General features: G+C 66.2%; 5 protein-coding genes across 8 annotated transcripts; all 5 read right to left on the bottom strand.

Moving 5' to 3' along the window:
• Nucleotides 1–1,688: 1,688 nt before the first annotated feature.
• IGSF9 (immunoglobulin superfamily member 9) lies at nt 1,689–14,110 on the bottom strand. Of its 2 annotated transcripts, none has more exons than XM_075040609.1 (20): nt 13,789–14,110; nt 13,335–13,526; nt 9,108–9,260; nt 8,819–8,970; nt 8,471–8,588; nt 8,144–8,285; nt 7,802–7,947; nt 7,468–7,610; nt 7,250–7,390; nt 6,964–7,080; nt 6,501–6,651; nt 6,218–6,341; nt 5,949–6,124; nt 5,566–5,816; nt 5,290–5,374; nt 4,670–4,840; nt 4,403–4,448; nt 2,617–4,005; nt 2,162–2,307; nt 1,689–1,971 (listed from the first exon to the last, which is right to left on the bottom strand). In XM_075040609.1, the coding sequence occupies exons 1-20, from the start codon at nt 13,844–13,846 to the stop codon at nt 1,772–1,774; spliced, it is 4,101 nt and encodes a 1,366-aa protein (XP_074896710.1). In that variant the 5' UTR covers nt 13,847–14,110; the 3' UTR covers nt 1,689–1,771. The 2 variants fall into 2 exon arrangements, with proteins under 2 accessions (XP_074896710.1, XP_074896711.1); XM_075040610.1 differs by having other exon boundaries at nt 3,018–4,005.
• Nucleotides 14,111–16,287: 2,177 nt separating this feature from the next.
• DUSP23 (dual specificity phosphatase 23) lies at nt 16,288–17,885 on the bottom strand. 3 transcript variants are annotated; one of them, XM_075039414.1, is made up of 4 exons: nt 17,748–17,882; nt 17,020–17,292; nt 16,614–16,795; nt 16,288–16,444 (listed from the first exon to the last, which is right to left on the bottom strand). In XM_075039414.1, the coding sequence occupies exons 2-4, from the start codon at nt 17,287–17,289 to the stop codon at nt 16,417–16,419; spliced, it is 480 nt and encodes a 159-aa protein (XP_074895515.1). In that variant the 5' UTR covers nt 17,290–17,292; nt 17,748–17,882; the 3' UTR covers nt 16,288–16,416. The 3 variants fall into 3 exon arrangements, with proteins under 3 accessions (XP_074895515.1, XP_074895516.1, XP_074895517.1); XM_075039415.1 differs by lacking the exon at nt 17,748–17,882 and having other exon boundaries at nt 17,020–17,411; XM_075039416.1 differs by lacking the exon at nt 16,288–16,444 and having other exon boundaries at nt 16,610–16,795; nt 17,748–17,885.
• A 359-nt stretch (nt 17,886–18,244) lies between these two features.
• On the bottom strand, nt 18,245–20,395 carry LOC142036203 (serum amyloid P-component-like). Its single transcript, XM_075039325.1, has 4 exons — nt 20,332–20,395; nt 19,659–19,923; nt 19,291–19,460; nt 18,245–19,015 (listed from the first exon to the last, which is right to left on the bottom strand). The coding sequence occupies exons 1-4, from the start codon at nt 20,393–20,395 to the stop codon at nt 18,420–18,422; spliced, it is 1,095 nt and encodes a 364-aa protein (XP_074895426.1). The 3' UTR covers nt 18,245–18,419.
• Nucleotides 19,791–23,213, bottom strand: LOC142036886 (serum amyloid P-component-like). Its single transcript, XM_075040608.1, has 2 exons — nt 21,984–23,213; nt 19,791–21,719 (listed from the first exon to the last, which is right to left on the bottom strand). The coding sequence occupies exons 1-2, from the start codon at nt 22,045–22,047 to the stop codon at nt 21,100–21,102; spliced, it is 684 nt and encodes a 227-aa protein (XP_074896709.1). The 5' UTR covers nt 22,048–23,213; the 3' UTR covers nt 19,791–21,099.
• Nucleotides 23,214–23,318: 105 nt separating this feature from the next.
• ACKR1 (atypical chemokine receptor 1 (Duffy blood group)) lies at nt 23,319–25,508 on the bottom strand. The gene is made up of 2 exons (XM_075040607.1): nt 25,243–25,508; nt 23,319–24,742 (listed from the first exon to the last, which is right to left on the bottom strand). Exons 1-2 carry the CDS (start codon nt 25,261–25,263, stop codon nt 23,813–23,815), a joined length of 951 nt encoding a protein of 316 aa, XP_074896708.1. The 5' UTR covers nt 25,264–25,508; the 3' UTR covers nt 23,319–23,812.
• Nucleotides 25,509–25,986: the final 478 nt, after the last annotated feature.

Genomic DNA, 25,986 nt, shown 5'->3' with positions numbered 1-25,986 from the left:
AAAACAACAAACAAAACCTCAGCCCGAAGCCACCATCCGCCTCTGGAACGGGTGGCAGGGCCACCGCTGTGGCGTCCCTGTGACCCCACCCACCCCTCAGCACCCAAAATTTGTCCCGGGCTCAGCACCCACCCTCCTGAGCCAGCCCAAGGTGCCACTGTCTTCTGGAGCTCGGTTGTGAGGACTCCATCATGGTGAGGAGCAGCCTTAGAGTGTTCCCCTCCCCCCCCGTGGCCAGGGCACCTCCTGCACCCATAGGTGCCACATGGGAGGTTGCATGTTGTCCCTGTTATCCCCCATACCTGCCCCCCCCCAGTTGTGGGTGTCCCCTGGGGATTTCCAGTAGGGTTTCCCATGGCTTCAGTGACCAGGATGCATGGCTCAGGGACACATGGATGAGGGGACCAGGGGGTGGCACATGACATGGGGAACCAGGGTGACCCATGGGACAGGGGTGACATAGGGGGGACAAGGTCAGGGGGTGACATGGAGGTGAAGGAATAGGGGTGGCACAGTGGCAGGACCTGGGGAACAGCACCCTGGGGCAAGGGGGAGGCCCAGGGTGACAGAAGGAGCAGGAGGGGTGTGATACAGGGAGCAGGTCCTGTAGGGATGACACAGAAATCAGGAAAACGGTGACATGGGGGCAGGATCATGTAAGGACTCGGCCAGGGAAGGCAGGGGGTAACAGAGGGTGCTTTGGGGAACAGGACCCCTGGGGGCAGTGTGGGGGCAAAGGGGGGGCAGGAGCTCTAGGGCACGGGGGTAGGGTGACAGGGGCCAGGACCCCCGGGGGTGGAATGGGGTAGCACAGGGCAGGATCTGGGGGGACAGGGCGGGGGATGACACGGAGGTGGGGGGGTACAGGGCAGGATGCTCAGGGACTGCAGCCAGGGACAATGCAGGAGTGGCCCAAGCAGGACCCCTAGGGCACACGGGGGAGGATCGGGGGGACAGGGCTGATGCCAGGGACGTGGGGCAGGACGAGGGGGACACAAGACCAGACCAGGGACACGATGTGATGCAGCCCAGGTTTGGGGGCGACCCTGATGGGCAGAACGGGGTGACACGGGTCGACTTGGCGGGGCAGACGGGGGTGACACATGGGCGGGACCCGGGGGGGAGAGGGGGCGGGTCCGGGGCACAGCCCGGTGCGACCCGACGTGACCCGGGGCACAGCCCACGAGCGACCCCCGGAACAGCCCGGGGCCGGGGGTGACGTAGTGCGCTCTAGGCCCCGCCCCCATGACGCGCTCCCGCGGCATGGCCATATAAGGGAACGAGGCGCGCAGGCCCCGCCCTGCGTGGAGCTGCCGCCAGCCCCCGCCCCGCCCGCAGCCCGAGAAGGAGGGGGAGCACGGGGCGGGGGGGGGGCTGCGGGTGGGAGACCCTTCAGGGGGGCACCAGGAGGGGAGCCTGCACAAGGCATAGGGACGGGGAGGGGACGGACGGACGGACATGACACACGCAGCGGGAGTAGGAGGAGGTGGGACACGGTGAGGGATGGAGGGAGCACGGAGGGGGGAGGGGGGGGGTGGTGTGATAGGGAGGGCCCCAGGCTCGCACGGGTGCAGGGAGCACAAGGATGGGGGGGGGGATAGTGGCAGGACCCTGAAGGGACAGGGGTGCCCTCGGGCACGGGATAGTGGGTGCCCGGGGTGGGGGGGGCACCCGTGCCCCTGCCTGCCACACAGGAGCGGGTGCTGCTTTCAGGCCTCTTTATTCCGCCCCAGCATCCTTCTTGCCCAGCCCAGGAGGTCCCCGGGGGTCCCTAGAGCAGCGTGGCCAGCTCAAAGCGCTCGGCGCAGGACACGCGGGGACCCAGCCGCTGCCGGGCCACGTCCCTGCGGTGCCGGGACGCTGCCAGCTCCTGGCGCAGGGCCCTGCTGCGCTCCGGGGGGCCGCCCGCCGCCGCCGCCAACGCCTCCGCCGACACCGAGCTCACCGGGGAGGAGCCACCGCCGCCAGGCTCTGCGAGGAGACAGGCAGCGTCCGGCCCTGATGCGTCACCCACCCACCCACCCGCGGGGCCACCCCCAGGGCCGTGGGTGCCAAAGGGCCCTGCCACCCCCTTTTCCCAATGGCCTCGCAGTGGGAAGAAGGGTGGTGGACAGCCCCGCGGGGCTGTGACGGTTGGGGGTCGCGGGGGTCCTGCACTCACTCTGCCGCTCCAGGTCGCGCAGGACGATGGTGGAGACAGGCCGCGCCGGGTCCCCGCTGCGGTAGAGCTGCAGCGCCTCGAGGATGTCCGACTCCAGGGCAAACTCCGCATCCCACTCGTAGTTCTCGTCCACCGAGGTGTTCCTCCTGTGGAGATGTGCGTCAGGACGGTCCCCACACAGGCACGGCGAGGGATAGTGGGACGCAGGGGGAAGCAGGCAGTGGGCGAGAGGGCAGGCAGGGATGCTGGGGGGAGAGCTGGGGTGGTCTCCAGGGGCAGGGACGGCGGGGATGCCATAGGGGGGTGTCGCCAGGGAGCAGTGGCCGGGGTGCCACAGGAGCTGGGAGGCAGCAGGGTGGCTCCACACCAGGATGCCCTGGCCAAGCCTTGTGGGACAGGCTGAGAGATGCCCCAGCATGAGCCGGCTCGTCCCCGGCGTCCTGCCTGCGGCTCACCTCTTTCCGGTGCCACTGAGGGCTGGATCCATCCTTGCCCTGCCCTCCTCTGCTGCCAAGCCTCCGCCGTGCCAGCTGCCCCTGTCCCCGAGTGGGGTACCCAGGCAGTTTCCCCCCAGGGATGGTGCCAGCGAGGGGGGCCGCAGGAAGGAGGCACTGCCCCGGCCGCTGCTCTGGCTGGTCAAACTGCCCCGTGGCAGCTTCTCCAGGGGGGCGGGATCCGGCGGCCTGCCCGGTGCCCAGCCAGGCTCTATGGTGCCAGCTGAGGGCATGGCCTCAGTCCTGCTGCCACCAACGGGGAGGCGGTGAGCCAGCTGGGTGGGGGGCCGCAGGCTGGCCCCCGGGCTGGGGGAGCTGGACCAGGCGGCAGTGCCAGGCAGCGAGGCCTTGGCAGGACCCACCGGCAGCCTGGGGGGTTTGAGCAAAGTGGCAGCTGGGGGAGAGGTGGCGTTGGCACAGGTGTCGATGCAGTCCGGGCACAGCGTCCGCTCCACGTGCTGCAGGGAGCCCCCAGACTCCGATGGGGTGGGCGGTGGGCTGTCAGCAGGCTCTGGCTGGCCACCAGCATGGCTGGGCTCTGTTGGCTCCTCCGGGGGCGGCCAGTCACCATCGACACACATCTCCTTGAAGAAAGGCAGGCTCAGGTACTGGAGGATCCCACTCTGGGCTGGGGGGCTGGCCGGCTGCCAGCTGCACCCAAGGCTGGGGCTGGGGGAAGCCGGGGGGCCGAGAGGCAGCCGGGGGGAGCCCTCGAGGGGCAGCGAGTCCCACAGGGCGCTGGCAGTGCTCTGGCAGGGCCCGGTGCTGCTGGGGCTGTCGCGCAGCTCCTCCACAGCGCTGTAAGGCAGAGTCGCGGCGGAGGCCACGGGGCTGATGTTGATGATGCACAATGCCGCGGCCTCATCCACGGGGCTGCTGCTGCCATAGCCGAAGTAGCGGCCCCGGCGGTAGCTGGCAGCCCGGGCTCCCCGGCGGGCCTGCCCCATGGGCCGGGGGCGCAGTGAGACCCCCTTGTGCCAGATGTGCTCCTCCTCCTCCTCCTCTACAGGCAGCTGGAGGTAGGGCTGGGGCTGTGGGCCCTGGGGGTCCTGCTGGGGGTACAGCTCTGGCTCGGCATAGGGCAGCGACCCGAAGCTGCTCTCCTGTGGCTGCGTGTCAGTCTCCACCACAAAGCGCCCGTCGGGGCCACGGCAGATCCGCTCCAGGGGCACATGCTCCCCGACGTGGCTCTCATACATGGCGTACCGGGAGCCGGCCCCGGCGATGCTGAGACCCAGGCTGGTGCCAGCCTTCTCACCCCACAGCAGCGTCCGGCGCAGGCTCTGGTAGGGAGACGGCTGCAGCTTCAGCTTCACGGTGCTGTCTGGGCTACCAGAGCCATGAGAATTGCTGTAAGGAAGAAGGGAGCTGCTATAGCACCCCCATCCTGGCTCCGGGCTTGTGCGGCTGCCCCCCATGCCAGAAGAGCTTGTGCCAGGCATCTGGCAGCAGGTACCATGACCCTGCCACCGCTGCTGCGGGCTCAACAGACCTGCTCCTGCACTTTCTGATCTTACTTCAGCCAAAACTCCCCAGAGGCAGCTCCCCAGGGGAGCCCTACCCCACGGCACGCCCTGACCCCAGCACCCCTCTCCTAACACCCCCTCTGCGGCCAGCCCTCGGCCAGTGGTGGTGGTGGTGGCTGGCTGCCCCCTGGCCTGTCCCTCTGCCCCCAGCCAGCAGTGAGTGAATGATAGGGAGCGCAGCGAGATGGGGAGGGAGCATGGCATGGCATGGCATGACTTACTGTGGAGGTGGAAGCTTCTTGCTGGGGGAGAAGACGAGTGGTGGATCTGGAAGGTCATGAGAACACAAGGGGATCACACGGCGAGCAACTCAAAGTGATGATGAGGAGACTGCGGCACCCACTCAGCCCTGCTACCGCCCCAGGGGAGCCTCCCAGCCCCAGGCTGGCCTGTCCCCTCCCTGGGCACCGGGTCCTGCCACCCTGCACACGGCGCTTTGAGCTCTCCGGAAGCCCCGGCGTCCAGGCACCCGGGCAGCAAGCTCCTACCTTGTCTTCGCTTCTGGATGCGGGCAGCACGCCGGCGGTTCATGATGCAGGCGGCCATTGTGCTGAAGATGATGGCCACGCTGAGGAAGCAGATCCCACCGACAACCCCGGCCAGCACTGGCTGCGGCAGGAGCTCTGGCAGCTGGGTGCGAGATGGATACACCTCCATGCCTGGGTGAGACAGGAGACACCATCAGAGGCTCGGTTACCCACAGGGCACACCAGCCCGCCTCCCTCGTATCACCAGCACCACAGGGATAAACAGCAAAGCCTCAGCTCTCTTGCCCATTGGGGCTGCTCTACCTTCAGGCGGACCCACGCCCTCCACTGTGCCAGGCACAGGGAACAGGGATGCTCTGTGCAGAGCTCTCCTGCTACCTGGCCCGCGAGACTGAGGTCACCCCAGACCTGCATGTGGAGATGGGTGTTCCCGCGGTATTAGCTTTGGGGGTCCTGCTCTGGGCGCTGTGTACCCTGGTCTAGCAGCAGGGACACTTAGGGGTGGGAGCAGCGTGAAGGGGTTTCTCTTTGGGAAGATCCTAGACCATGCTGGGCACTTCACACCTCTGATTTCTATCCCCAGGGCAGGAAGAGCAAGTGGGCAGCAGCCCAGGCCTTACCTGCTGTGGAGACATTCACTGTGTTGCTAGGATCGCTGATGTAGCTGCCAGCAAAGGCCACCAGTCGGAACTCATAGAAGGCGTCCTGGGGAGCAGAGGGCCGTTAGCCTTGTTGGCACAGTGGTCAGCCAAGCCTCAGCCCACACAGCTGCAGAGCCGAGTGGCTCTGCCAGAGGCCCCAGCTCTGGGTAGCAGCGACACAGGAGATCTGATCCTCTCCCTTGCTGCGTCGCCCGAGCTGCCCCACAGCCAGGGAGCACCCGGTGAAATTCCCACCTTGATGAGTCCTGGCACCAGCACCTGGGTCTTCGTGCTAGGGATGGAGCGGTCCAGCACCTCCCAGCCACCCTTGCCCTGCCGCAGCTCCAGCGCATAGCCGCTCAGCGCCACTGAGAACTGAGCCGGGGGCTCCCACTGCAGCAGGACCCCACGCACAGTCTCATTGGCGGTCAGAGCCTGCGGCGGGGACAGGAAGACGCGCATGGTCATGGCTGGCGGCTCTGGAGGCACTGTGGTCACTGGGAAGCCTGAGGAGAAAAGGGATGCTGGTGTGGGAGCTAATGCGAGGGGACAGCAGGGCAGAAACAGGAGCCTCCTCAGTGCTTGAGGGCTCTGGGTGGACAGGAGCTGCTTTGGGGAGCGCACAGGCCCCCTCTTACCCCTGGGTACAGAGGTGACAATCTGGCTGAAGGGGCCACTGCCCAGCTTGTTCTGGGCCAGGACGCTGAACTGGTAGCTTAAGTCTGGCTGCAGATTCTCCACCAAGAGGTGCTGAGCCCCCACTGGCACAGAGAGTGACACCCAGTCATGATGGGCCCGGGGTGGATGCTTCACCCTGAGGAAATGTGGGAAATGGGAGTCCAGAACTGAGGGCCCCTGGTGGGGCAGAGGGGGCGTGGGACACCAGACGCTGCCCACAGGGACTCACAGCGGTGTGTACCAGACGCTGAACCTCTGGAAATAACCCCCGTCAAACCCCGGCTCCCAGGAGATATTGGCTGCCAGCAGGAGTGGGAGCACAGAGACGTTGGTGACAGCGTGAGGACTGGTACCTGGTGGCAGAAGCAGAGAGAAGACCTGTCAGATGGGGTGGCTTAGACAACAGTCATGCAGGTGCATTTCCATCTCTTCCAGCACAGGGAGGCTGGTGGTGTACACCCCAGGGCAGCCCAGCACCCACAGCATCTGCCCACTAGGGACTAGCAACTCACCCAGCACGTGGACAGAGGTGGTGGTGCTGACACTGGCCACCACGTTGGTGGCCGTGCACTCCCAGACACCATGCTGCTCCTTGATGAGTGGGCGGAAGATGAGGCTGCTGTTCGCATCCACCTGGGCACCACTCTTCCCCATGCTACCCACCTGCATGGCAAGGCACGGACACACCGATCATGGGCAACCACCCACCCCACCCAGGGCTGGGACAGCTAACGTGATCCACCACCCTGGTGCTGGTTTAGGAACCAAGGGGCAGGACTTTTTCCCTGGTTTCTTAAGGGGCAACACAAGCAAAGTGCCCTGAGCCCCTTCTATTGCAGGAACCAGGAGAGGTGACCCTGTAGCATCTGCAGGGACACAGATATGGGGACTGTGCTAGAGTGATGCCCCAGAAACCAAAAGCAGCATCTGCTTCCCAGGAGGTCTCAGCTGGTTCCCCAGAGTGGCGGCTCCTACCTTCAGCCAGGTGACAGTTGGGGGGGGATCTCCATGGGCGGCGCAGGGGATCACCAGCTCCCGGCCCACCTCCTGGAAGTATTCCTCCTTAGGGCGCACTGTGAAGGCAGGGGGGTCCTGGAAGACAGGCACACATGGTGAAGGGCTTGGTGGCAGGCAGGACAGGGTGCAGACCTGCAGCAAGGCAGGCCAACGGGCACGCAGCGTGCCTGGGCTGCTCAGCACGGCAGGGTGGGAGCAGCTTGGGCGAGGGACTTGGGCAGTGTGCCCATCTGCCCAGCCTCACCTTCAGCAGGACACGTGTGGGCCGGGACTCGCCAGCGGTGCCATAGCTGTTGTACGGGGTACACGTGTACACTCCCAGCGCATCATCGTTCCCCATCGCAATGACGATGGAGCCATCTGGTCTTGTGGACCAGCCAGGGAGCTGGAAGATTGGGGCACAGGGTCAGGATGAGGGGCTCAGGGGGGTGGGAAGGCAGGGGAGGGTGCAAGCGGTGGTACCTTGTCCAGCTCCAGTGGGCGCCCATCCCTCGTCCAGCTGACGGAGAGCAGAGGGGGGTTGGCCCTGGTGGGGCAGCGGATCACACCCTGCATCCCCTTAGGCAGGTGGGTCTCTGGGAGCATGGTGGTCACCTGCGCTGGATCTGCGAGGACAAACAGGGTGCCAGGGCCTGCATGAGGGCGGCAGGGGCCAGGGTCCCTGTGGCAGCTGAAGGGGTACCTCCTTCCCACCACAGCCTTTGGGGACCTCCACAGGCTGGCCCAGCAGGGCCTTTCCGTGAGCGGAGCTGCTGACAGCGTGGCCCAGGCTCGTGAGGGGCTGTGGGGCTCTTACACAGCACTGTGACGAAGGCTGAGGCAGAAGGCGGCTTCCACAGCCCATTGCTGGGGATGCAGGTGTATTTGCCGGCGTCGTCTGGGGTTGTTCGCTGGAGCAAGAGACTCCCATCCACCAGGACGCGGACCCGAGCCTGGAGGTGGCTGCAAGGGAAGGGGAGGGCAGTGGTGAACAGTGTGGCTGGGACTGTCCCCACTGCTCTGGGATGAGCGAACCCCCCAGCCATGCACCCAGCCAGCCCATCACTCTGAGCCACGCTTCGCAGGGCCACAGCAGCCCCCGCCAGGCCCAGCACTGCCAGCAGAAGCCACCTCGGTGCCATCCCTGTTCCCACTGTACCTGAGGTGGAAGACGTTGCTGCTGCCCTGGAACCAGGTGTAGGTGAGGTTTCCTGGGTACGCCTCAGCCTGGCACGCCAGAAAGGCATCTTGGGAGACATTGACGGTGACGTTCTGGGGTGGCACCACGATGATAGGTGGCCCTGCAGTGTGAAGCAGAGGGGATAGTGAGGACTGGGGACAGGGGATGGCCCCAGCTGCTCCCAAAGCCCATCATACCTGCACCTGCCCCCAAACCAACCCCTGTGATGTGGCTCCCTCTGTGGCCTGTGGCAGCACCCAGTGGGGTGGCCCACACGGCCAGGGCCGGTAAAGCACCTGCTCTTACCCTGCACGAGTACACGGGTGGTGTGGGTGATGGTACCCTCCTTGCTGGAAGCATGGCAGGTATAAGTGCCTGCACTGGCGCGCTCCACAACAGCAATGCTCAGCGTCCCGTTCCTCACCTGCAACGGCACCGGGCATGTGGCATGGCCACCAAGGGACAGGACACCCTCAGGAATGTGGCACTGTGGCAGGGCCGGTGGCAGTAGGTGGGTGCCACCATGGTGGGGACGGGCGCCTGCTCTCCAGCCAAGCAGAGTTGCATTGCTCTGCATGCCTGGCTGCCCCACAAGACCCTGGCTGAGCTGGGGGACACACCACAGGGGGGTAACGGGTGGTTTGCTGTCCTCACCTGCACTGTGTCCCCACTCTGCACAGTCAGGTCGCTCCTCTTCCAGATGACAACAGGCTGGGGGTTGCCAACAGCCGTGCAGGTAAGGCTCAGTGCGTCCCGGTCCTGCACCTCCACAAATGCAGGGGGGGTCTCCAGGAAAGTGGGGGGTGCTGTAAAGACAAGTCCAGACCCTTACCCCCAGGTCCAGCTCAACTGGTGTTGGAAGATGAGTGGATCCAGTCCCAGCCCTGAGAGATCTTGGCTGGTGCTGGGCAGAGCGGTAACCAAGGGCGGGATCTACTGGTACCGTTGACAGTGAGGTGGATCCAGGTGCCGTTCTGGAAGTCGGCGTCGGTGCTGTGCCGGTCAAGGAAGAGCACACGGCACTCGTACCAGCCTTGGTCCTCGGCACGCAGGAGGTCAATGCGCAGCGAGGCGCCTTCCTCGATCCGCACACGACCTGTGCACCCAGAAGTGGCCGTCACAGCCAGTGCTGCCGGCTCAGGGACAGCTGCTTTCCTGGGCCACCCGCCTCCCCAGGACACCCACCCACACAGCACTTGCCCCCGCTGCGGGCTCAGGGGCTTCCCTTGGCAGTGGCAGGGTCTGCCAGTGTGGCCGGGCCATGCTCGGCCTTCTTCCACCTTGGCTGGTGCCACAGGGGGCTGGGAATGGCCACGGGACAAAAGCCAGGGTGGCTGCGCCATGGTGGAGGTTGGTCACACCGACATTTAGCACTACAGCTCCCGCTGCTGTTGGGGAAATGGGAGAGGACGTGGAGGTGGGCTCTGCCACCTGCCCCCGTGTAGGGTGGCCTCGGCAGGGACCCCCCTGACAAGGTGGGTCCCTGCACCTTGAACATTGCTCTCAGCAGCTGGGCAAGAGAGCTGGTCCCACTGCCCCCTCTGCCTCCCCCTTGACCTGCCAGCCTGCCTGCAAAACCCCTCCCTGCCCCCTTCCCCCTTGCCTTTCAGGGACCCTTCTCCTGCAGCCTCAGCTGCCCTTTCCCCCAGGAGCCCCCCCCGGCAGTCTCACCCTTAGGAGCCCTGCTAAGCCTCGGGCACCCCCGCACCGTCCCCTCTCCCCGTGGCACGGAGGGGGTGAGGCTGAACCCCTCGCCCGCCTCGCAGGCATGAGTGCTACAGACCCCTCGAGGGGGACAGCAGCAGGGTGCTCTCCCGGACCATGGGGCCCTCGGCCCAAGCAGGCACCAGCCCCGCGCCCCACGGCCTCTTTGATGAGGAGGAGGATAAGGGCGCAAAGCGACAGCGAGCACAGCCCTTTAATCCCCTGGGCTATTATCAGAGCCATAATCGGCTCAGGCGTGCAGCAGGCAATTGGCTCAGCCCCGGCTGGGGTGCGCAGCCAGCAGCACCCACTGGCCTGGCACCCCCGAGGCTACCTGCCCCCGACCCCGCTGCAGGCACCCGTGGCCCAGAGAACTGCTCCGGGCTGGGGATGCGGGTTTAGCCCTAGGCATGCCACTGCCTGCGGTTGCCTTGCTCCCAGCACACCACATCAGAGCCATTGCCACAGTCCTGGCAGCACAGCACGCAGCTCTTGGCGCTGGAATAGCTCATGACGCTCCCCATCGACACCGGAGAGCTCCCCGAGTCTAGCAGCTTCCTGAAGTGTTTCCAACAAAGCAAGCTTTGCCGAACTCAGCTCTACCCAGGAGGTCAGTGTCACAGGCAGTCCCACACGCTGCCCAACCCACTGGAGCCCAGGCAGGGCACTGCACGAGTGCTACTGGCAGCAGGAGGCCGCATCCTGCCAGACGAGCCTGGCGAGGAGGAAGAGGAGCGGTGGGACCCAGGCAGACTGGTTTGGGCATGGAGGCTGGGTGGTTGAGGGACAGGATCACATGCAGAGTGCTGGAGCTGTGCAGCCCTGTGCAAACCCAGCACACAGACATGTGCAAACCCTTCCCAACAGCGCCCAGACTTCTTCCAGCCACTGCAGCCACCTGCCACATCTCCCACCCCTCCTGCTTCTCCCCACAGTCAGCTCCGACCCAGACCCACAGAATCTCCTGCGACAGGAGGCACAGGGACAGATGGACATATCCGGGTGCCTCTGGCGGCACCCCTCACTCAGAGCACAAAACAACACTCCAGGCAAACCTTGAACACGAGGAGGGTGGCAGAAGCAGTGAGAGGGATGGGAGCCATGGCAAAACATCCGTGGGACAAGGGGTCTTCCCACGCCTCACCCCAGAGCCGGCTCCCACACTGAGCCCTGGGAAGCAGGGCAGCTCGGGGAAACCGCATCCCTGCCTGCAGCTGCCAGCTCACAGCCCCAGGAGCCTGGCGGGAGCAGCAGGCTCCTGAACAAAGGTCCCTTTGGAAGGGATCAGAGTGCCCTGGGGACGCCCCCCAGCCTCCCCCTAATCCCCCATGCCGGCCCCAGCCCCCTCCTCCTCTTCCACCACCCTGCTGATAACAAAACCGACGCTGCCCTCCGGACCAGCATCCCCCAGTGCCTGGCAACCGTCATTCAGAGGGACACAAAGGGGGCTGCAGACCCAGCCGCCATGCTTGCCGCCAGGGATGAGGTGCCCAAGCAGGCGGCCAGGCCAGAGACCACCGGCCCTGCTCCAGGCCAGCCAATGGCAAGGGATGGCCCACGACACCATGGGGGATGGTGGCACCTGGGGGAGAGCTGACTCTGTTCCCCCAAGTGGCCCAAGGGCTCTCACAGAGGTGGCTACAGCCCACCTTGTCCCCAGGATGCCCGAAATTGCCTGATGTGGGTGACAGCAGGGGCTGCCTGGCCCCTCTGGGTGACACCTGATCTGCTCTGCCTGGGAAGGGCTGGAAGAAGGGGCTGCCCTCACCCTTATCCTGCACCCTCGGCCCCTGCCCTTCCCTCCATCCCTTCCCAGCTCCCCAGAGGATTGAAAACAAGCCGCCACCGCTGCCATGGTGACAGCCGCCAGCCCCCCTGCCCACCCACCTCGCCCTCATTACAGTCACCAGACCCCTTCCCCCAGCACATCCCCCCAGCACTGATCCCGGAGCAGCCCAACCTGCTCCCCCCACCCCCCACGCCTCACTGGCAGCAGGGACGAGGGGGGGGCCGAGGGCAGCGCAGGCAGGATGCTGGCAGGTCCTTTCTGGGTAACCTGAGCTCCTGCAGCCAAGGGGCCCTGCAACGCACGCTCAGGTAACAGGAGCCCAGAGCAGGCCTCCCAGTAAAGCAGGTGCCTTGCCGTCACCAGAGGGTTTGTTGTCACCACTGGTCCCACAGAGCCAGCTCAGGGCTGGCCGTGGAGCAAAAGTGTCCCTGGGCACAGGCTGGCAGCAGGGAGAGACCCAGGTGTGTCCCAAAAATCACTCTCCTCCTGTGCAGCTCAGAAGAGGCAGCATCTCTCTGCCTGCAGCCAGGCAGGACAGGGGTTGGCTCAAACCTCAGCCTGCCATGCATTTTTTAGGCAAGGGCCTGTTTTGGCAGCGGGGGCAGGCTCCTGACCTAGGCATGATCCAAGCTGGTGCTCCAGCCCTCCCCATCCTTTCCCGTGGGAGGATTTTGGTGTGTTGCTGCCACAGGCTTTTGGTGCCAGGCTCAGCCCAAAATGCTCAGCCCTTCCCCTCCTCCCCAGATTCCTCATCCTTGAGGGACGCTCCCATTGTCTCCACCTCCACGCTCACAGGGATCCCTCTTGCTCTGCCACCGCTTCACTTTAAATATCCCATAAAGAGAATATCCCCCTCCCACGCCACAGCCCTTTCCCAGCACAGCTTTGCTCCAAATCCCAGCCAGCCCAGCACCGCCAATTAGTGGCTTCGCCAAAATCCCCTCCCCAGGCTCAACCTTCAAGCATGGGCCAAGGCGGCGGCATGGCAGTGCCTGGGCACCCCCAGCCTCTGGCACGGGGCATCCCACTGTCACCGGCCCCAGTCCGGTGCAGCAGGCAGGACAGGAGAGCCAGGGCAGCGCAGCAGGCAGTACCACGACACCACGCCTCGGGTGCGTGCAGGCAGGTGCTCAGCCGTCCCCATTTGCAAGCGGGTGGTGCTGGGGGAGGCCTCGGCAGCCAGAGGCCACGGTGATGGGAGCGATGGCTGGTGTGCTGGGAGCCTCCTGCCTGGGGAGCTTCTCCCACCCTCCACCCCGGTGGGGATCCCTCCCTGCTGCCAAGCTGGGCCAGGGGCTGAGTCTCCCCTGCAAGCTGGGTATTCACATCCCTTCTGTCTCCTACTCCAGCCATCCCTGGAACTGCTGCACAAGGATAGGACTCTGCCCTGCCTTGGGGACCTCCTCAGTCCCACAACGTCCCCTCTTGCTGCCCCATGGCCAGAGGGAGAGCCCTACGCTTCCCCACCGTCCTGGGAGCGTGATTAATGCTGTCTGACAGCAGCAGCCCTCGGCTGGGGCCCAGCCAAGGAGAGCAGGGACATGGGACACCGGAGTCAGCCTGGCCGGCCTCGGGTAACCCCCCGGGCCAGTCCCAGCCCGGAGGCTGGAGCCAGGAGGGCCCCCCCCAGGACCCCATAACCACCCACCACCACGGCACCCCGGCCGCAGGACTTACCGATGTACTCCGGGTCCACCCGCGGCGAGTACAGCCCGAACTTGATGAAGATGGGGAGGACGAAGCCGAAGCGGACCCACTCGATCACGTAGAGAGGGGGACGGGCCTCGTGGGCGTCCAGGAGGTCGCAGCCCAGCACCGTGCTCTCCCCGACTCGCCCCACCACGGCCTGGGACTCGCTCTGGCCGCTGCCTGACGGGAGCAAGACGGGAGGGGTGAGCCCCGCCACCGGGACGGCACCCTGCCCTCCCCCGAGCCCCGCAGCCCGCGGACCCCTTCCCAACCGGCGGCACCGGCCGCCCCCGGCCCCGCGGCGTCGGCAGCGGCACCACGCGCGCTGTCCCCGCCGCCACCCGCGTCCCGGCACCGGCCAGACCGGCCCCGCCGGCAGCGCGGCCGCTCCCTCCCGCCCCGGCTCGGCCCCTCCGCCGCGGGCAGGACGGCGGCCCCTTACCCTCAGCGCCGGCGCCGGCGAGCAGGCTGAGGACGGCGGCGCGCAGCCACCACCGCATAGCCCAGGTCCCCCCTCAGGCGGCTCCCGGGACGGGGCGGGACGGGGCGGGCGGGCGGCGGGGGGACCGAGCGGCGGCGGCGGATCGCCGGCGCCTCAGGGCCCGCGGACCGGCGGGCTCCGCCGGGCTGGCCACGGCGCACCGGCCCCGGCCGGGGGGCGCTGGCGGCTCCGCGTCCCGCCGCTCCTCATGCCCGTCCCGCGGAGGCTCGGCTCGGCTCGGATCCGTCCCCACGCTCCAACCGCCACCGCCGCCGCCGGGCGGCCGCAAACAAACCCGCGGTGCCGGGCGGGGCTGCCCGGGCCCCGCCCCCCGCCCCGCCCGTTGCCACGGGGACAGCCAATCGGGAGCTCGGCGCCGGGCGTCCCCGAGGCGGCCAATGGTGGAGCGGGGCAGCGGGATCGGCGAGGGCTGCTGGGAGTTGTAGTTCTGGCGGGAAGGGACGGGGGACGCGGGTGGGACACCGCTGCGGGGTATGGGCGTGTGATACACCCGTGGGACACGGCGCGGGGCGTGTGCGTGACGCCGGTGTGTGACACCAGTGTGCCTGCACGCTGTCTGGCTGGGAGCATCGGCTGCCCACGGCGCCCACCCGGGGCTGCTGCGGGCTGAGCCCTGCCGTGCTGTGCCCAGTCATGCCGTGCCAAGCCATGCCATGCCGTGCAGTGCCACACCATGCCGAGCCCTTTCCTGCCATACCGCACCATTTCATACCACGCCAAGCCATGCTGTGCCATGCCAAGCTGTGCCATGCCACACCACGCACAGCTCCATGGCAGGGAGGCAGCGCACGTGTGGGCACGGGGCACCCCCGTGACCGCCGTCTTGCCAGGGCTCCCCACCTGCCCTTCCCTATCCCAGCTGTCTCCTCTGTAATCCCATCCTAAATGTGTCCCTGGCGTGGGGACGGCCACCGGTGCGGTGTCCCCATCCTGCCAGGCTGAGCCGGAGCTGGGCTGCCTGCCAGGCTGGGGGCTCTGGAAAGCCTCCTGGGACAGGGGCTGACTGGGGAGGGGACATCCCCCGCGTCCTGTTGCCACCATGGAGCGTGGCATCGAGGGTCGAGCATGGCCATGCTGGATTGCGTGTGCCGTGCTGGGCCCTGCTCTGCAGCACTGCCAAGTCCCAGGTGCGGCACTGAGCGCTGGGTTGGGGATGCTGGGGCAAAGCCCCTGTCTCGGTCCCCCTTCCCTGGGACATGGGGGTCTGCGGTCCCCCCCGTCAGCCCGGCCTGGCCCGGCCCCCTGAGCCTGGGAGACTATTAAGGACAGAGCTAAAGTAAGAGGAGTTAAAGTAAATAATTCTGCGGTTAAGCTGCTTTCCTGCATCTCACAGGCCCATGTGAGTCCTGCGGCTCCCATGGGCTTAAGCGCTGTGGCTGGACGGTACTGCACTGTCCCCGTCATCCCCATCCCTGTCCCCTGACACAGGGCTGCCCCCCCCCCCCCCCCCAGCCACTCGTGCCCTAGGTAAGGGGTGCAGGCAGAGTTGAGCACCCATGGATGGCCCCATGTCCTGACATGGTGTCACAGCCCACCAGAGCCATGGCATCACTCATGGACCATGGGTACTTCCCGAATCTCCACCAGGGAAGGGCCATGGGGCACCGGGCAGAGCAAGGGGCTTCTTTCTGCCCCCTGCTTTTTGGGGTGCTCCACAGCCTGTGGTGAAGACCCCTCCTCAGTCACCTCCTCCGTCCCTGCTGGTCCCACCCCAGGCCCTGTGGGAGGAGCGGGATCCAGGAGACGGGGACACTGGGGTGCCAAAGCCGCCCCAAGGCAGTCGGTTGCCCCCAGACAGGTCTCTGAGCAGGGCACAGCCATTTTGTCAGTGGTACCCGGTGCCACCACCCTGGTGCTTTGTTCCCGAGGGAAGATGACGACATTTTGGTGTTTCAGAGCAATGTTTGGGGGCCTGGGGAGTTGCCTCGCAGAGGCGGTAGCTCCGCCAGCCCAGGGCGCGGACACGGCGCTCATGCCCAGTGAGCGCCAGGCGCTCCCGGCCATGTGCCGCACACCCCGGAATGGGGACGGTGACACTTCTTGCACTTAGGATTTAAATGCCACCAAGGTTAGGAGCAGCTGAGAAGAGATTTTCAGGATTGGACTTTTGGACAGAGATGCCTAAATTCCATCTAAGCTACACTTTAAGCATCAACGTCCTGGGCCGGCCCCCGTGCGCTGACGCAGCTGCCACCCTCTGCGTGGCATCACTGCTTTGGCAGGCGACCAGCTCTCAGGCCCGCTTGCTGGTGGCCGAAATGCAGCCACTCGCGCTCCCCAAGGGCCAAGCCTGGGCAGAGACCCAAGAGCCAGGACCCCTGCAGCCGGGACGTGGCTGCCGACCGAGCTGGGTGGCACAGCGGGGTGGCAGGGAGCCTGGCAGAGCCACGAGCGCATGTGCTGCCTGCTGGTTCCCCATACACAGACCTGGAGAGAAGCCACAGGAGAGTCCTTTAATGCAGGGACAGACAGCAGAACCTCGGGGCTGGGAAAGGTCTCCCACCATTTTGGAGTGACAGTCTCCATCGAACCCATCCAGCACACGCTGCCCTGAGGAGACGGTCGTGCTCACGCATCCTCGCTGTCCTCTCCAGCACTGTGGCACGGCAGATCCCACTGGTGAGCTGGGCTATGGGAGCCGCAGCTCCCCTCCTGCTCGCTGTGCCCAGCACGCCACCAGCTGTGGCCCTGGCAGGGCACAGGGAGCCCCTCCAGGGAGGGGAGTGACATAGAGCCAGGACTCCTCGCTGCAGGGCCGCACCTACCGAACGCGCTGGCAGAACTGGATCACGGCTTGCTCCTGTTCCTGCGTCTCGATGGAGCCGGGCCGCATCCGTCGGATCTCCCAGATGGCGTCGCTGCCATTCATCTTCTGTGCCTTCGCCAGGTAGCAGGCCAGCATGGTGCCCGTCCGGCCGTGTCCCAGCATGCAGTGCACTGCCACAGCCTGTCCGGCACCGCCGCACCGTCAGCTGGCACCAGCACGGAGGGATGCGAGTGTCCCTGCCGCAGCCCCCCGTGCTCCCCAGCACCACCCCTTGGTGTCACAGGCGTTGCCTCCCTTGGCATAACCTCTCCCTGGGTGCCACCTCCTACCGTGCGAGGTGTCACCCCGCCGCGGCGTCACCCCCTCAGCGCTGCCTCCCCGGTGTGATGTGCCCCTCGCCATACCTCACCGCGGGCGTTGGCCTCCTCCACCAGCTGCAGGAAGCTCTGGATCTGCCCGGGTGTCGGAGGGCTGAAGTCGGGCACACGGAGCCGGTGGAGCCGGATGGCCGGGCAGCAGCCGTGGTGCGGGGGTGCCCGCTCCGACAGCGACACCAGGTGCCGCACGCCCTGGCCCAGCAGGAACCGGTAGTGCCCCGGCTCCCGCGGCATGCCCAGGCCCGCCAGCCGCCCCTCCGCCACCCACGAGAAGTTGGGGGGCTCGGACGCTCCCATTGCCTGCGGGGATCAGTACTGTGGGCCTGCGCTGCCGCGTTCCCTGGGGACAGGGCTGCTCTGGGGACCCCGGCCGGGCCAGACCCCTGCGAGACCATTGCCAGGACCCCTGGGACCGCCCCCCCCCCCCCCAGTTCAGGTCCCCCCAGGATCCCCTGCCAGGCCCCCCGGGAGACCGTGGCCAGGACCCCCCACGTCGGGACTGCCGGGACCCCCTGGCCAGGCCCCAGGACCCCCAGTTCAGGCCGCCCGAGATTCCCGGGCCTGTCCCCCCGACCAGGCCCGGCCCCGCCCCGCCCGGCAGCCCCGCACCGGCCAGAGCTCCCCGGAGGCCGCACCGCCCGGGCCCGGCCCCCGCGGCCTGCCCCGGGCGGGACCCCGCCTCGGCCCGGCCGATCCCCGCAGGCCGCCCCCAGCAGGCCCGGGCCTCTCCGGGCCCCCCCCCCGCCCCGCCGTACCGGGGAGGCCGCGCGGCGGCGGAGCGGGGCCCAGGGAGCGTCTGCAAAGAGCGGCGGCGCGGGCGGGCAGGGACCGTCCGCCAGCGGCGGGGCCGCGCCGGGACACGGGGCCGCGCCCACCGGGGCTCCGGGACTACACACCCCCCCCCCCCGGCGGCACCGGGACACGGGGCTGCCCCGGGGCTGCCCCGGCCCCTGCCCCTGCCCCTCCCGGCCCCGGCCCCCCGAGTCTCGCCCGTGCCCCAGGCCCCCTCCGTGTGCAGGGGCTGGAGGGGGTGCACGTCCCCCAGCGCTGGGCAAGGGGGTGCCTGTTTCTGTCCCCCCCGCCCGGCCCCAGTGTCCCCAGGACGGGAGCGGGGCCCCTGGGCTGGCAGCAGCCCCTTCCCCTTCCTCCTCTCGCGCTGACCCTCGCCCTAATGACTTTTCTGAGCCTGGATTAATTGCCTGAGCCATGCCAAGCTTTGGTGGGCTTCGGTGTGTCCAGCAAAGACCGTTGCTGCTTTTCAAAACCATTTCTTCATTTGTGTGATGCCAGATGGCTTTGCGGGGGGTTACACAGCAGGGAAAGGAGCGGGGACGCAGCCCGCACGGCAATTACAGCTCGCCCAGCGCTTGCCAGCCACCCTGAGCGAGAGCGCAGGAGTGCACCAACCCCACGCCCGGCGCCAGGCGTCAGGGCTTCAGGTAGACTTCGCCCACGATCTGGTAAGGGAAGTTTCTCCAGCCGAAGATGGGGGCTTTGTCAGGTCTGTTGTTCATGGCCTCCATCACCCCCGAGGTGGAGATGCCCGTGTCCCACATGTACACGACCGACATTTCCCCCACAAAGGACTGCTGGGCGTCAAAGCCACCCCCGAAGGCGTCCTGTTCCTGTCCCAAAACGATGGCCGCCTCCGCCCCCACCGTGTAGCCCTTCTGCAGCCCCTTGCGGGGCCAGGGCTTCCCGTTGAACCAAAAGCCCACGATGCCGGTGGTGGACTCCCAGCTGGCGCAGACATGCTCACTCGCCGCGATGCTCTTGGGGATGCTGAAGGACACAAACTTGCCCCCCACGTAGAACCGGTACTCACCGGGCTTGGGCTTGTGGAGGAGGATCTCATTGTCCTGCGCCTTGGTGGCGTAGGAGAAGAGGCTGTAGGGCCGGGTCAGATCGGTGTAGGACCACAGGCACACGGTGAAGTTCTGCAGCGGCTGCTCTGGCTTCGCCCTCACCAGCACGTGGGAGTCTTTGGTCTCTTGGGGAAACACGAACACGTTGTCCAGCAGGTCTGGGAGAGGTGAGAAAGAGGTGGCTGCTCCTGCCACGGTGAAGGCATCCGGCCAAATCCCCCAAGGGGAAACAGGATTGCAGTGTGCCAGTGAGGAAGCCACCACCAACCTGGAAGTGGCCTCCAGCATCAGACCCGGAGGTGGATTGCACCGCTAAAACCGGCCATATGTGGGCTGTGATATGGGGTGCCATGGGCATGGGGTGGTGAGAACGAGCTGTGGGAAGGAGGGGAAGAGCCTTTGTCCCCAGCCATCCCCTTGGTCCTCTCCCTACCATCTATCCACAGGTTGTAGGTGGCCACGGCAGTGCCCAGTGAGCTGGTGGCTGTGCAGACGTAGGTGCCCAAGTGGGTCTTGTTGAAGGAGGGAAAGAGAAGGATGTTGTCGGGGCCTTTCTGCAGGGGGTCATGGCTTCCTTCCTTCTCCCACAGGAACTCCTGGGGGCTGAGCCAGGCCAGGTGTCACTCAGGTGGGTGGACACCCCGGGGTGGCCATGCCATGGGGTGGGGGGACACGGAGGGATCATGGTGCTCCCTCCCCAGCCCCTTCTTCTCCAGCTGCTCATGGGGCCAGGGATACTGGAGCTGCCTGCCCCATGCTGGTGCTGTGCCAGAGGCTGTGGAAGGGCGGGGAGTGCTTTACCTGGCGTCGCCTGTGACCTTGCAGGAGAGCATCAGCTGGTGGTACAGGGTGGGTGCTGGAGGGTGAGCCTGGATCTGGGCGGTCACTTTTTCTGCAGCACCCAGAGGGAAGGGCCAGGCTGGGTGTGGGGGGATCTCTCTGTCCCCCCCGCCCCACCCATGGGGCCCAACTGCACCAGCCTGGGGGAGCTGCACGTCCCTGCCGCTGCCCCTGCCGCAGCCCTGCAGCACTCTTCGTGGTACCTGGTGTTGTGTCCCTGCTGCCCCTCACTGCTGCACCCCTTGTGTTGCTCAGGGTGCCCCTTTTGGTTCTCACTACGCTGCCATCGCATCTTCTCCTCCAACCCCTGCTGCACCCCCCCTGCACACCCAGCACACTGCGCTGAGCCCACTGCACCCTTCTGTTCTGGGTGCCTCCTCCACTGTGCAGCTACAGTGTGACCCCCGCTCCTCCCCCTGCACCCACTGCACCCTTGCTGTACCCTCGCTGCACCCACTGCACCCCTCACTGCACCTGCTGCACCCCTTTGCAGTGCTCAGGGTGCCCCACTGCTCCCCACAACCGCCACCACTGCATGTCCCCCTATACTCACTGCACCCGCTGCTCCCCACTGCACATTCTGCTCTCTCCATGGGACCCACAGGGGGTCCCAAAGCAGTCCCTCCGCCCCTACCTTTTGGGGCAGTAAGGTCGAAAAGTGCTGTGAGGGTGAGGAGGCAGAGCCACAGCTGCCCCATGGCACTGCTGAGCCCTGCTGCTGGCACCTCCGTGGTGAGGGGGAACAGTGGAGCCACCCTGCTGTGGCCCTACGGCTGCTCAGGGTCTGTGCCGGGGTGAGCGTGGCTACGCAATGGTGACGTTCACCTGTGATCTTTGTCCCCAGGTGTCTGGGGGCACTGACCTCCAGGGCTGTTTGGCAATCTGGTGAGGGGCCCCGGGGCTGGTTTGCCTGCCTGGGAGCCTGCAGACCCCACGGGCTGGCAGGGAGCCCTGGGGACGGTGGGTGTGCATGGGGACGGGCATCCGGGACAGGTCTTATGGCCCCAGGGGCTTGTGCTGAGCCCCTGCCTGCCTGTCCCTAATCACTTCTGCTGTTTTGTGTGTGGTTGGGCAGCTCTGGGGCTGGTGGATCTGCATTCTGCCCACGCGGGAGCTGGCCGTGGGGGCAGCTTGGGAGGGGGGGGTATGGGCAAGGGAAACGGTACCCCAGGCGTCAGTGGTGGGTCAGTGGCAGGTGCTGGCACTCAGGGGGACCCTGCCAGGCTGAGCGGTGCCCTCAGCTCTCCCCAGCTCCGTCCGAGCCCTGTCCCGACTGGACCTCCCTGGCTGGGGCATGCAGATGGCACCTTCTTCTTGGCAGGTTGTAGAGGCAAAGGGGTGATGGGGATGGGGAGGGGAGAGCGGGGGCTGAGACTGTCCCAGCCCCGGATCCAGCCGACTTTCATGGCCCCAGCACCTCCCGGAGTCGGGGTTTCACCACCACATCGCCCTTCACTTCATAGCTCAGGCTCTTCCAGGCCAGGACGGCGGGCGGCAGGCGCAGGGACTGGTAGGCGGCTCGCATCTTGTCTGGGGACAGCCCCACGTCCCACAGGTAGACGTCAGCCAGCTCGCCCGAGAATGAGTTGTAGACGTCGAAGCCACCCCCGAAGGTGTCCTGCTCCTGCCCCAGCAGAACAGCCGCCTCCACCCCTACCGTGTAGCCCCTCTGCAGCCCCTTGCGGGGCCAGGGCTTCCCATTGAACCAAAACTCGGCGATGCCAGTGGCAGACTCCCAGCTAGCACAGACGTGCTCCCAGTCCCTGCCACCCTCGGGGACACGAAAGGTGACGAACTTGCCCCCCACGTAGAGCCGGTACTCGCCGGGCTTGGGCTTGAAGAGGAGGATCTCATTGTCCTGCGCCTTGGTGGCGTAGGAGAAGAGGCTGTAGGGCCGGGTCAGATCGGTGTAGGACCGCAGGCACACGGTGAAGTTCTGCAGCGGCTGCTCGAGCTTGGCCCTCAGCACCACGTAGGCATTGCTGGGGTCCTTCCGGAAGACAAACACCTTTCGGTACAGGTCTGGGGGATGAGAGAGGGGATGTGGCGGGAGGTTGGGGAGTCCTGCAGCCCCCTGTGACTGCCTCTGAGCCTTCCTCTTTCCCCCTGCCCCGGGTGACTCTGCATCCCTGACGGCCCCTCTGCTGACCCCAGCCTTGCTCCAGCATCCTCCAGCCTTGCTGACCGGGCTCTGGCACAAAGCAGAGGGCTCCAAGAGCTGCTGCCATGTCCCCCCGGGACCTGCCCCACCCCGTGCCAGCTCCTGTCCCCCGGCGTTGCCCCTACCTTCCTGGGCCACGATCCCCGAAAGCACGGCCAGGACAGCAAGCCAGAGCTGCAGCTGGCCCATGGTTCCAGGCGCTGAGGTTGATGCCGGGAGAGGAGCCGCCTCGGTGCAGGGCTGCTGCCTGCCGGGTTTATGGGCTGGAGGGTGGGAGGGGACCCGGGTCCCCCCAATCCCATCCCCAGCAGCCTGGCATGCCCAGGAGGAGCAATTTCATGCCATCACGGGGCCGTGTCGCAAGACCCTAGGTCACCCGCCTGCACGGGGCTCCCCTTGGAGCTGTGCCCCAGGCGCGTGCCCACCGGGGCAGCGGGGGCACCCCGGCCACGTGACTTCACCTCGGTCCTCTCGTGTCACCCTCCCCTGGGCAAACCCCCTGTGGGAGCGACCCGGTTTGATCCCGGCTCGTCTGAGAGGAACAGGGAAAGCTGACCCCGGCCCCCTCGCCCTGACTTGTGGCTCTCGGGCACATCCCCGGGCTCTGCTTGCCCCGTCCCGGCCAAAGGGACGGAGCCTGAAGCCGGAGCCGTGGGCACCAGGTGGCAGAAGAAACCACAGCAAAGCTGAGTGGCCAAGGGTCTGGTGTCCTCCGAGGGTGTCCACGGTCTGGACATCCTCTGAGAGCCTCCGTGTGCCCTGCGAGCAGATGGGGCTGGCGCACAGCATGCTGTGGCCCCCACCCGTGTGCAGACTGGTTGGGAAGGGCGAGGATTTGTCTGCTCCGGGCTCTGTAATGATGGTGCTGGTCAGGGGGTCTGGGCTGGGTATGTGGGGCCGTTGCGTGGGTATGCTGGGGAAGATAGATGGCAGGGCAACAGCGGGATGCTCTCGGCTGTGGGCGGCCACCCCCTTTTTGGAGACAATGTGGGCTCGTTCCCCACTGAGTCCGTCCCTGAATTTACCGGGGATGAGCCTCCAGGTCCCTCAGGGCTTGGCTCAGCCGGGGCGGCTCCTTGTGCGCTGCTATGCCAGGCCCTGGACCCCGCGGGGGGTTAGGTCCTGGCCGCAGGCTTGTGCCCCTTCATTGCCCCCCTCCAGCTCTCCATCCACACCCATTTCGCATCCTGTGTGCCTTGTGACCGCATGCAGCCATCTCTCGTGGACCATGGCTCAGACGCCTCCAGCGCTGGATATAAATCACCCCACTTCCCGCTCATAGACTGCAGAGCTTCATTATGAACACTTCCTGCTAATTTGGAGGCATGAAAAGCACCACCTCCCACTTCCCATCCCTCGGCCTGCGGGAGCCTGGCCAAAGGTGATAGATGTCAGCCCCCATGGCCCCCCCGCACCTCCCGGCCCCTGCCATTAACTGAGCTTGGTGAGCGGCTCTGACAGACGTATATATTTTATGTAATTCCCACTGGCTGATCTCGGACATGACGCTTATCTCGGCTTGTCAAGAGGGAGTGAAAAATCCCCCGTCGCTTCACATCACCACTGCCCTTTCTGCCTGCTGAAATCTCCCGGTGGAGCTGGGTAGGCGGGGGTTGAGCCTTGGGGGTCCCCAGAGGTGTGCAGGAGCCTGGGGCTGACACCCCCCAGGGGCTTGGGGAGATGCTTGAGGCACCCCAGGGCTCTCTCCTGTGAGCAAATTGGGGTGTCTGGCCCCAAACAGCGGGGCTGAGACCCCAAGGAAGAGGATGGAGGGAGGAGAGGCACCAAGCCTGGCACATAATGGGCCCGTGCTGCTCTCTCCTGGGTCCTGGGGGAGCGTTGCCTGTGTGGCAGAAGCTGGGGGGCTGGTGCGGACACTGTGGGGAGAGGGGACGGTGCTGGGGGCTGGGGTGCCAGGGGCTAGCATGAGGCCCGCGGCTGCAGCTCCAGGAGCTCAGCCGCTGCCACTGGCACCTGCCCCGCGGCGGCAGAGCCAGGCAGCGAGCAGCGCTGCGGGTCCCAGGCAGCAGTGCAGCACCCCCAGCCCCTCGCTCAGCCCCAGCACGTAGTCAAAGTGCTCAAAGGTGGCACAGGTGGGCTGCAGCAGCTGGGCGTGCAGGAGGAAATCCACGGCCAGCCCCATACCATAAGGCACCCAGAGCCCAAAGAAGAGCCAGCTCGCGCTGATGCCTAGCTTCCAGCCTGACCTCAGCCACGGCACGGCCAGCGTGGCCACCAGCAGTGCTGCTGGCAGCAGCAGGAAGAGGCAGAGGCAGAGGGCGAGGTGCAGCAGGTACACTGGGGAGAGGATGTCCACGCTCCGGCGGAGGCAGCTCGTCTCCGCGGCTGCCACCGTGCCACTGGCGAGAGCCGCTGGCGTTGCCAGCAGCAGTGCCCCGGCCCACATGGCCACAGCCAGCCGCTGGCTCCGGGCATCCCAGTGACACCAGGCGGTGCTGCAGGAGCCGCTGCCCACCAGCAGCCCCTGCGCGAAGAGGCTCCAGTACCACAGCAGGTGGGTGAGCCTGCACAGCCCTGTGCCCAGTCGCCAGCCCTGCCTGATGCCAACCGCCACCAGCGGCAGCAGGGTAGCAAAGAGACCCGTCCCCGCTGCCAGCTGGGCCACCAGCGCTCGGCTCTGGGGCCAGCACCAGGCATGAGGCCACTGGGCCAGTGCCACCAGCAGTGCCCCAGTGCCCAGGATGGCTGTGGCACAGGTGATGGCCAGGAAGGTGGGGGCTACGCGCTGGAAGAGGGGACAGTACTGGTTGTGGCAAGGCGCAGCGTCGTAGTCCAGGAAGGTCATGTTACTCTCATCATAGGAGAAGTTGCCCATGATGTCCAGCAGGTCCAGGGAGTTTTCGCTCTCCAGGACTCTAGGGCTCTGTGAATGAGACCAGTGGGTGTCAGGAAGGGATGTACCCAGCCGACTGCAGGTGCCTGCATCCCACAGCATTGCTTGAGACATCCCCTCTGATGGGCTGCTGCTCCCTGCCATGGAGCTGCTGCCCTGCTGGGGCATTCGTGTACAGCCCTGGTGCAGGTTGAGCAGGGAGATTTATCAGGCAGGGACACGCTGCGGCGAGAGGGGAGGCCGCGTGCCCTCGGGGGCATGGGATTGTCCTGGGCTGGCCCCGCTGTGCATGGAAGCACAAATTTTCTTACAGCCTCAAAGGAGGGTTGCAGACCCCCAGCGGGTGGTCTGCACCTACCCCAGGTAGGTGCAAACCCCACCGAGCCATCTGCAAGTGAGTGTTTGCTGGCAGCACCCACTGCGAGCTGTGGCCCTGCTCACCACTGTGCACCCACGTGGCCCCAGCCCTCGCGTCCAGCAGGATGGGAAGTCGCTGAGGAGAAGCGGCAGGGGATGGGAGAGGCACTCACCACCGGGATACAGTTGCCCATGATGTGTGTCCCAGGACGGCACCCGCTCCTCTGTGTTCGGAGGTCTTCAGTGGGTGCTGTGCGTGGCAGCCAACGCTCAGCCACGCGCGCTCACCACAGGGCGCTGTGCCCAGCGGTGCATGCTCAGGGGTGCACGCTCTCCAACGGGCACCACGCACAGCAGTGCACGCTCTCCAAGAGCCGTGTTGCACAGTTGCTGCCTGCTCCGTTCGCTCTCCCTTGGGCTCCGCTCCTCCTGGTCGAAAGGGAGGCGAAGGACTGCAGTAAGGAGATAAGAGCTGCCTCCTTAATAGGCGGCCCTGCCCTTCTGGCCTGGCAATACCCTTTGCCAGGGCCTGAAGGAAACAGGCGGGTCACTGCTGCCAGTAAAGCCAGCGAGCCGCCAGGGCAAGCCTGCAACTTCTCGAGCAGGAAACAATCACTTCTTGGCAGAACACCTTTAATTAGGAATTGTATTTACAGGCACCCTGCCTATGTGGATGCTTCTATTGCTGGCCAAGACTCAGGCGCGTGCGGAGTTTCATCCCAGGGATGCCGGCTGTGTGCAAGCCCGGCTCTGGGGCATAGGGTGGGTGTTGCCGGTGCAGGATGCGGGCAGCTGCCAAAGGGACCCCGTGGCAGCGCAGCCCAGACACTCGGTACTTTCCAGCTCCCGTACAGCAAGGAAATTTGCAGCTCTTCCTCCAAAAGCCCCACTGAGAGGCCAGATCCTGTGAGGTCACC

This window comes from Buteo buteo, chromosome 11 (genome assembly GCF_964188355.1).
Source record: "Buteo buteo chromosome 11, bButBut1.hap1.1, whole genome shotgun sequence".
Classification (NCBI taxonomy): Eukaryota; Metazoa; Chordata; class Aves; order Accipitriformes; family Accipitridae; genus Buteo; species Buteo buteo.
The sequence above is the reverse complement of the archived record's forward strand: the minus strand, read 5'-3'. Positions and strand labels throughout refer to the sequence as shown.

Bases quoted from the DNA above. Each gene is read 5' to 3' on its own strand.
- DUSP23 (XM_075039414.1), bottom strand. From the start codon at position 17,289: ATGGGAGCGTCCGAGCCCCCCAACTTCTCGTGGGTGGCGGAGGGGCGG. The intron at 16,796-17,019 runs GTATGGCGAGGG...GGTGCCGGACAG, and splicing joins AGGCCAACGCCCGCGGTGAG to GCTGTGGCAGTGCACTGCAT. The intron at 16,445-16,613 runs GTAGGTGCGGCC...GCCGTGCCACAG, and splicing joins CAGTTCTGCCAGCGCGTTCG to TGCTGGAGAGGACAGCGAGG.
- IGSF9 (XM_075040609.1), bottom strand. From the start codon at position 13,846: ATGCGGTGGTGGCTGCGCGCCGCCGTCCTCAGCCTGCTCGCCGGCGCC. The intron at 4,006-4,402 runs GTAAGTCATGCC...TCTTCCTTACAG, and splicing joins AAGAAGCTTCCACCTCCACA to CAATTCTCATGGCTCTGGTA. The intron at 2,308-2,616 runs GTGAGCCGCAGG...ACATCTCCACAG, and splicing joins CTCAGTGGCACCGGAAAGAG to GAGGAACACCTCGGTGGACG.
- LOC142036203 (XM_075039325.1), bottom strand. From the start codon at position 20,395: ATGGGGCAGCTGTGGCTCTGCCTCCTCACCCTCACAGCACTTTTCGAC. The intron at 19,924-20,331 runs GTAGGGGCGGAG...TGCAGCAGTGAG, and splicing joins CGACCTTACTGCCCCAAAAG to GGGCAGCAGGGACACAACAC. The intron at 19,016-19,290 runs GTAGGGAGAGGA...CACCTCTCCCAG, and splicing joins CTACAACCTGTGGATAGATG to ACCTGCTGGACAACGTGTTC.
- LOC142036886 (XM_075040608.1), bottom strand. From the start codon at position 22,047: ATGGGCCAGCTGCAGCTCTGGCTTGCTGTCCTGGCCGTGCTTTCGGGG. The intron at 21,720-21,983 runs GTAGGGGCAACG...CTCATCCCCCAG, and splicing joins GGGGATCGTGGCCCAGGAAG to ACCTGTACCGAAAGGTGTTT.
- ACKR1 (XM_075040607.1), bottom strand. From the start codon at position 25,263: ATGGGCAACTGTATCCCGGTG. The intron at 24,743-25,242 runs GTGAGTGCCTCT...TCTCATTCACAG, and splicing joins TGGGCAACTGTATCCCGGTG to AGCCCTAGAGTCCTGGAGAG.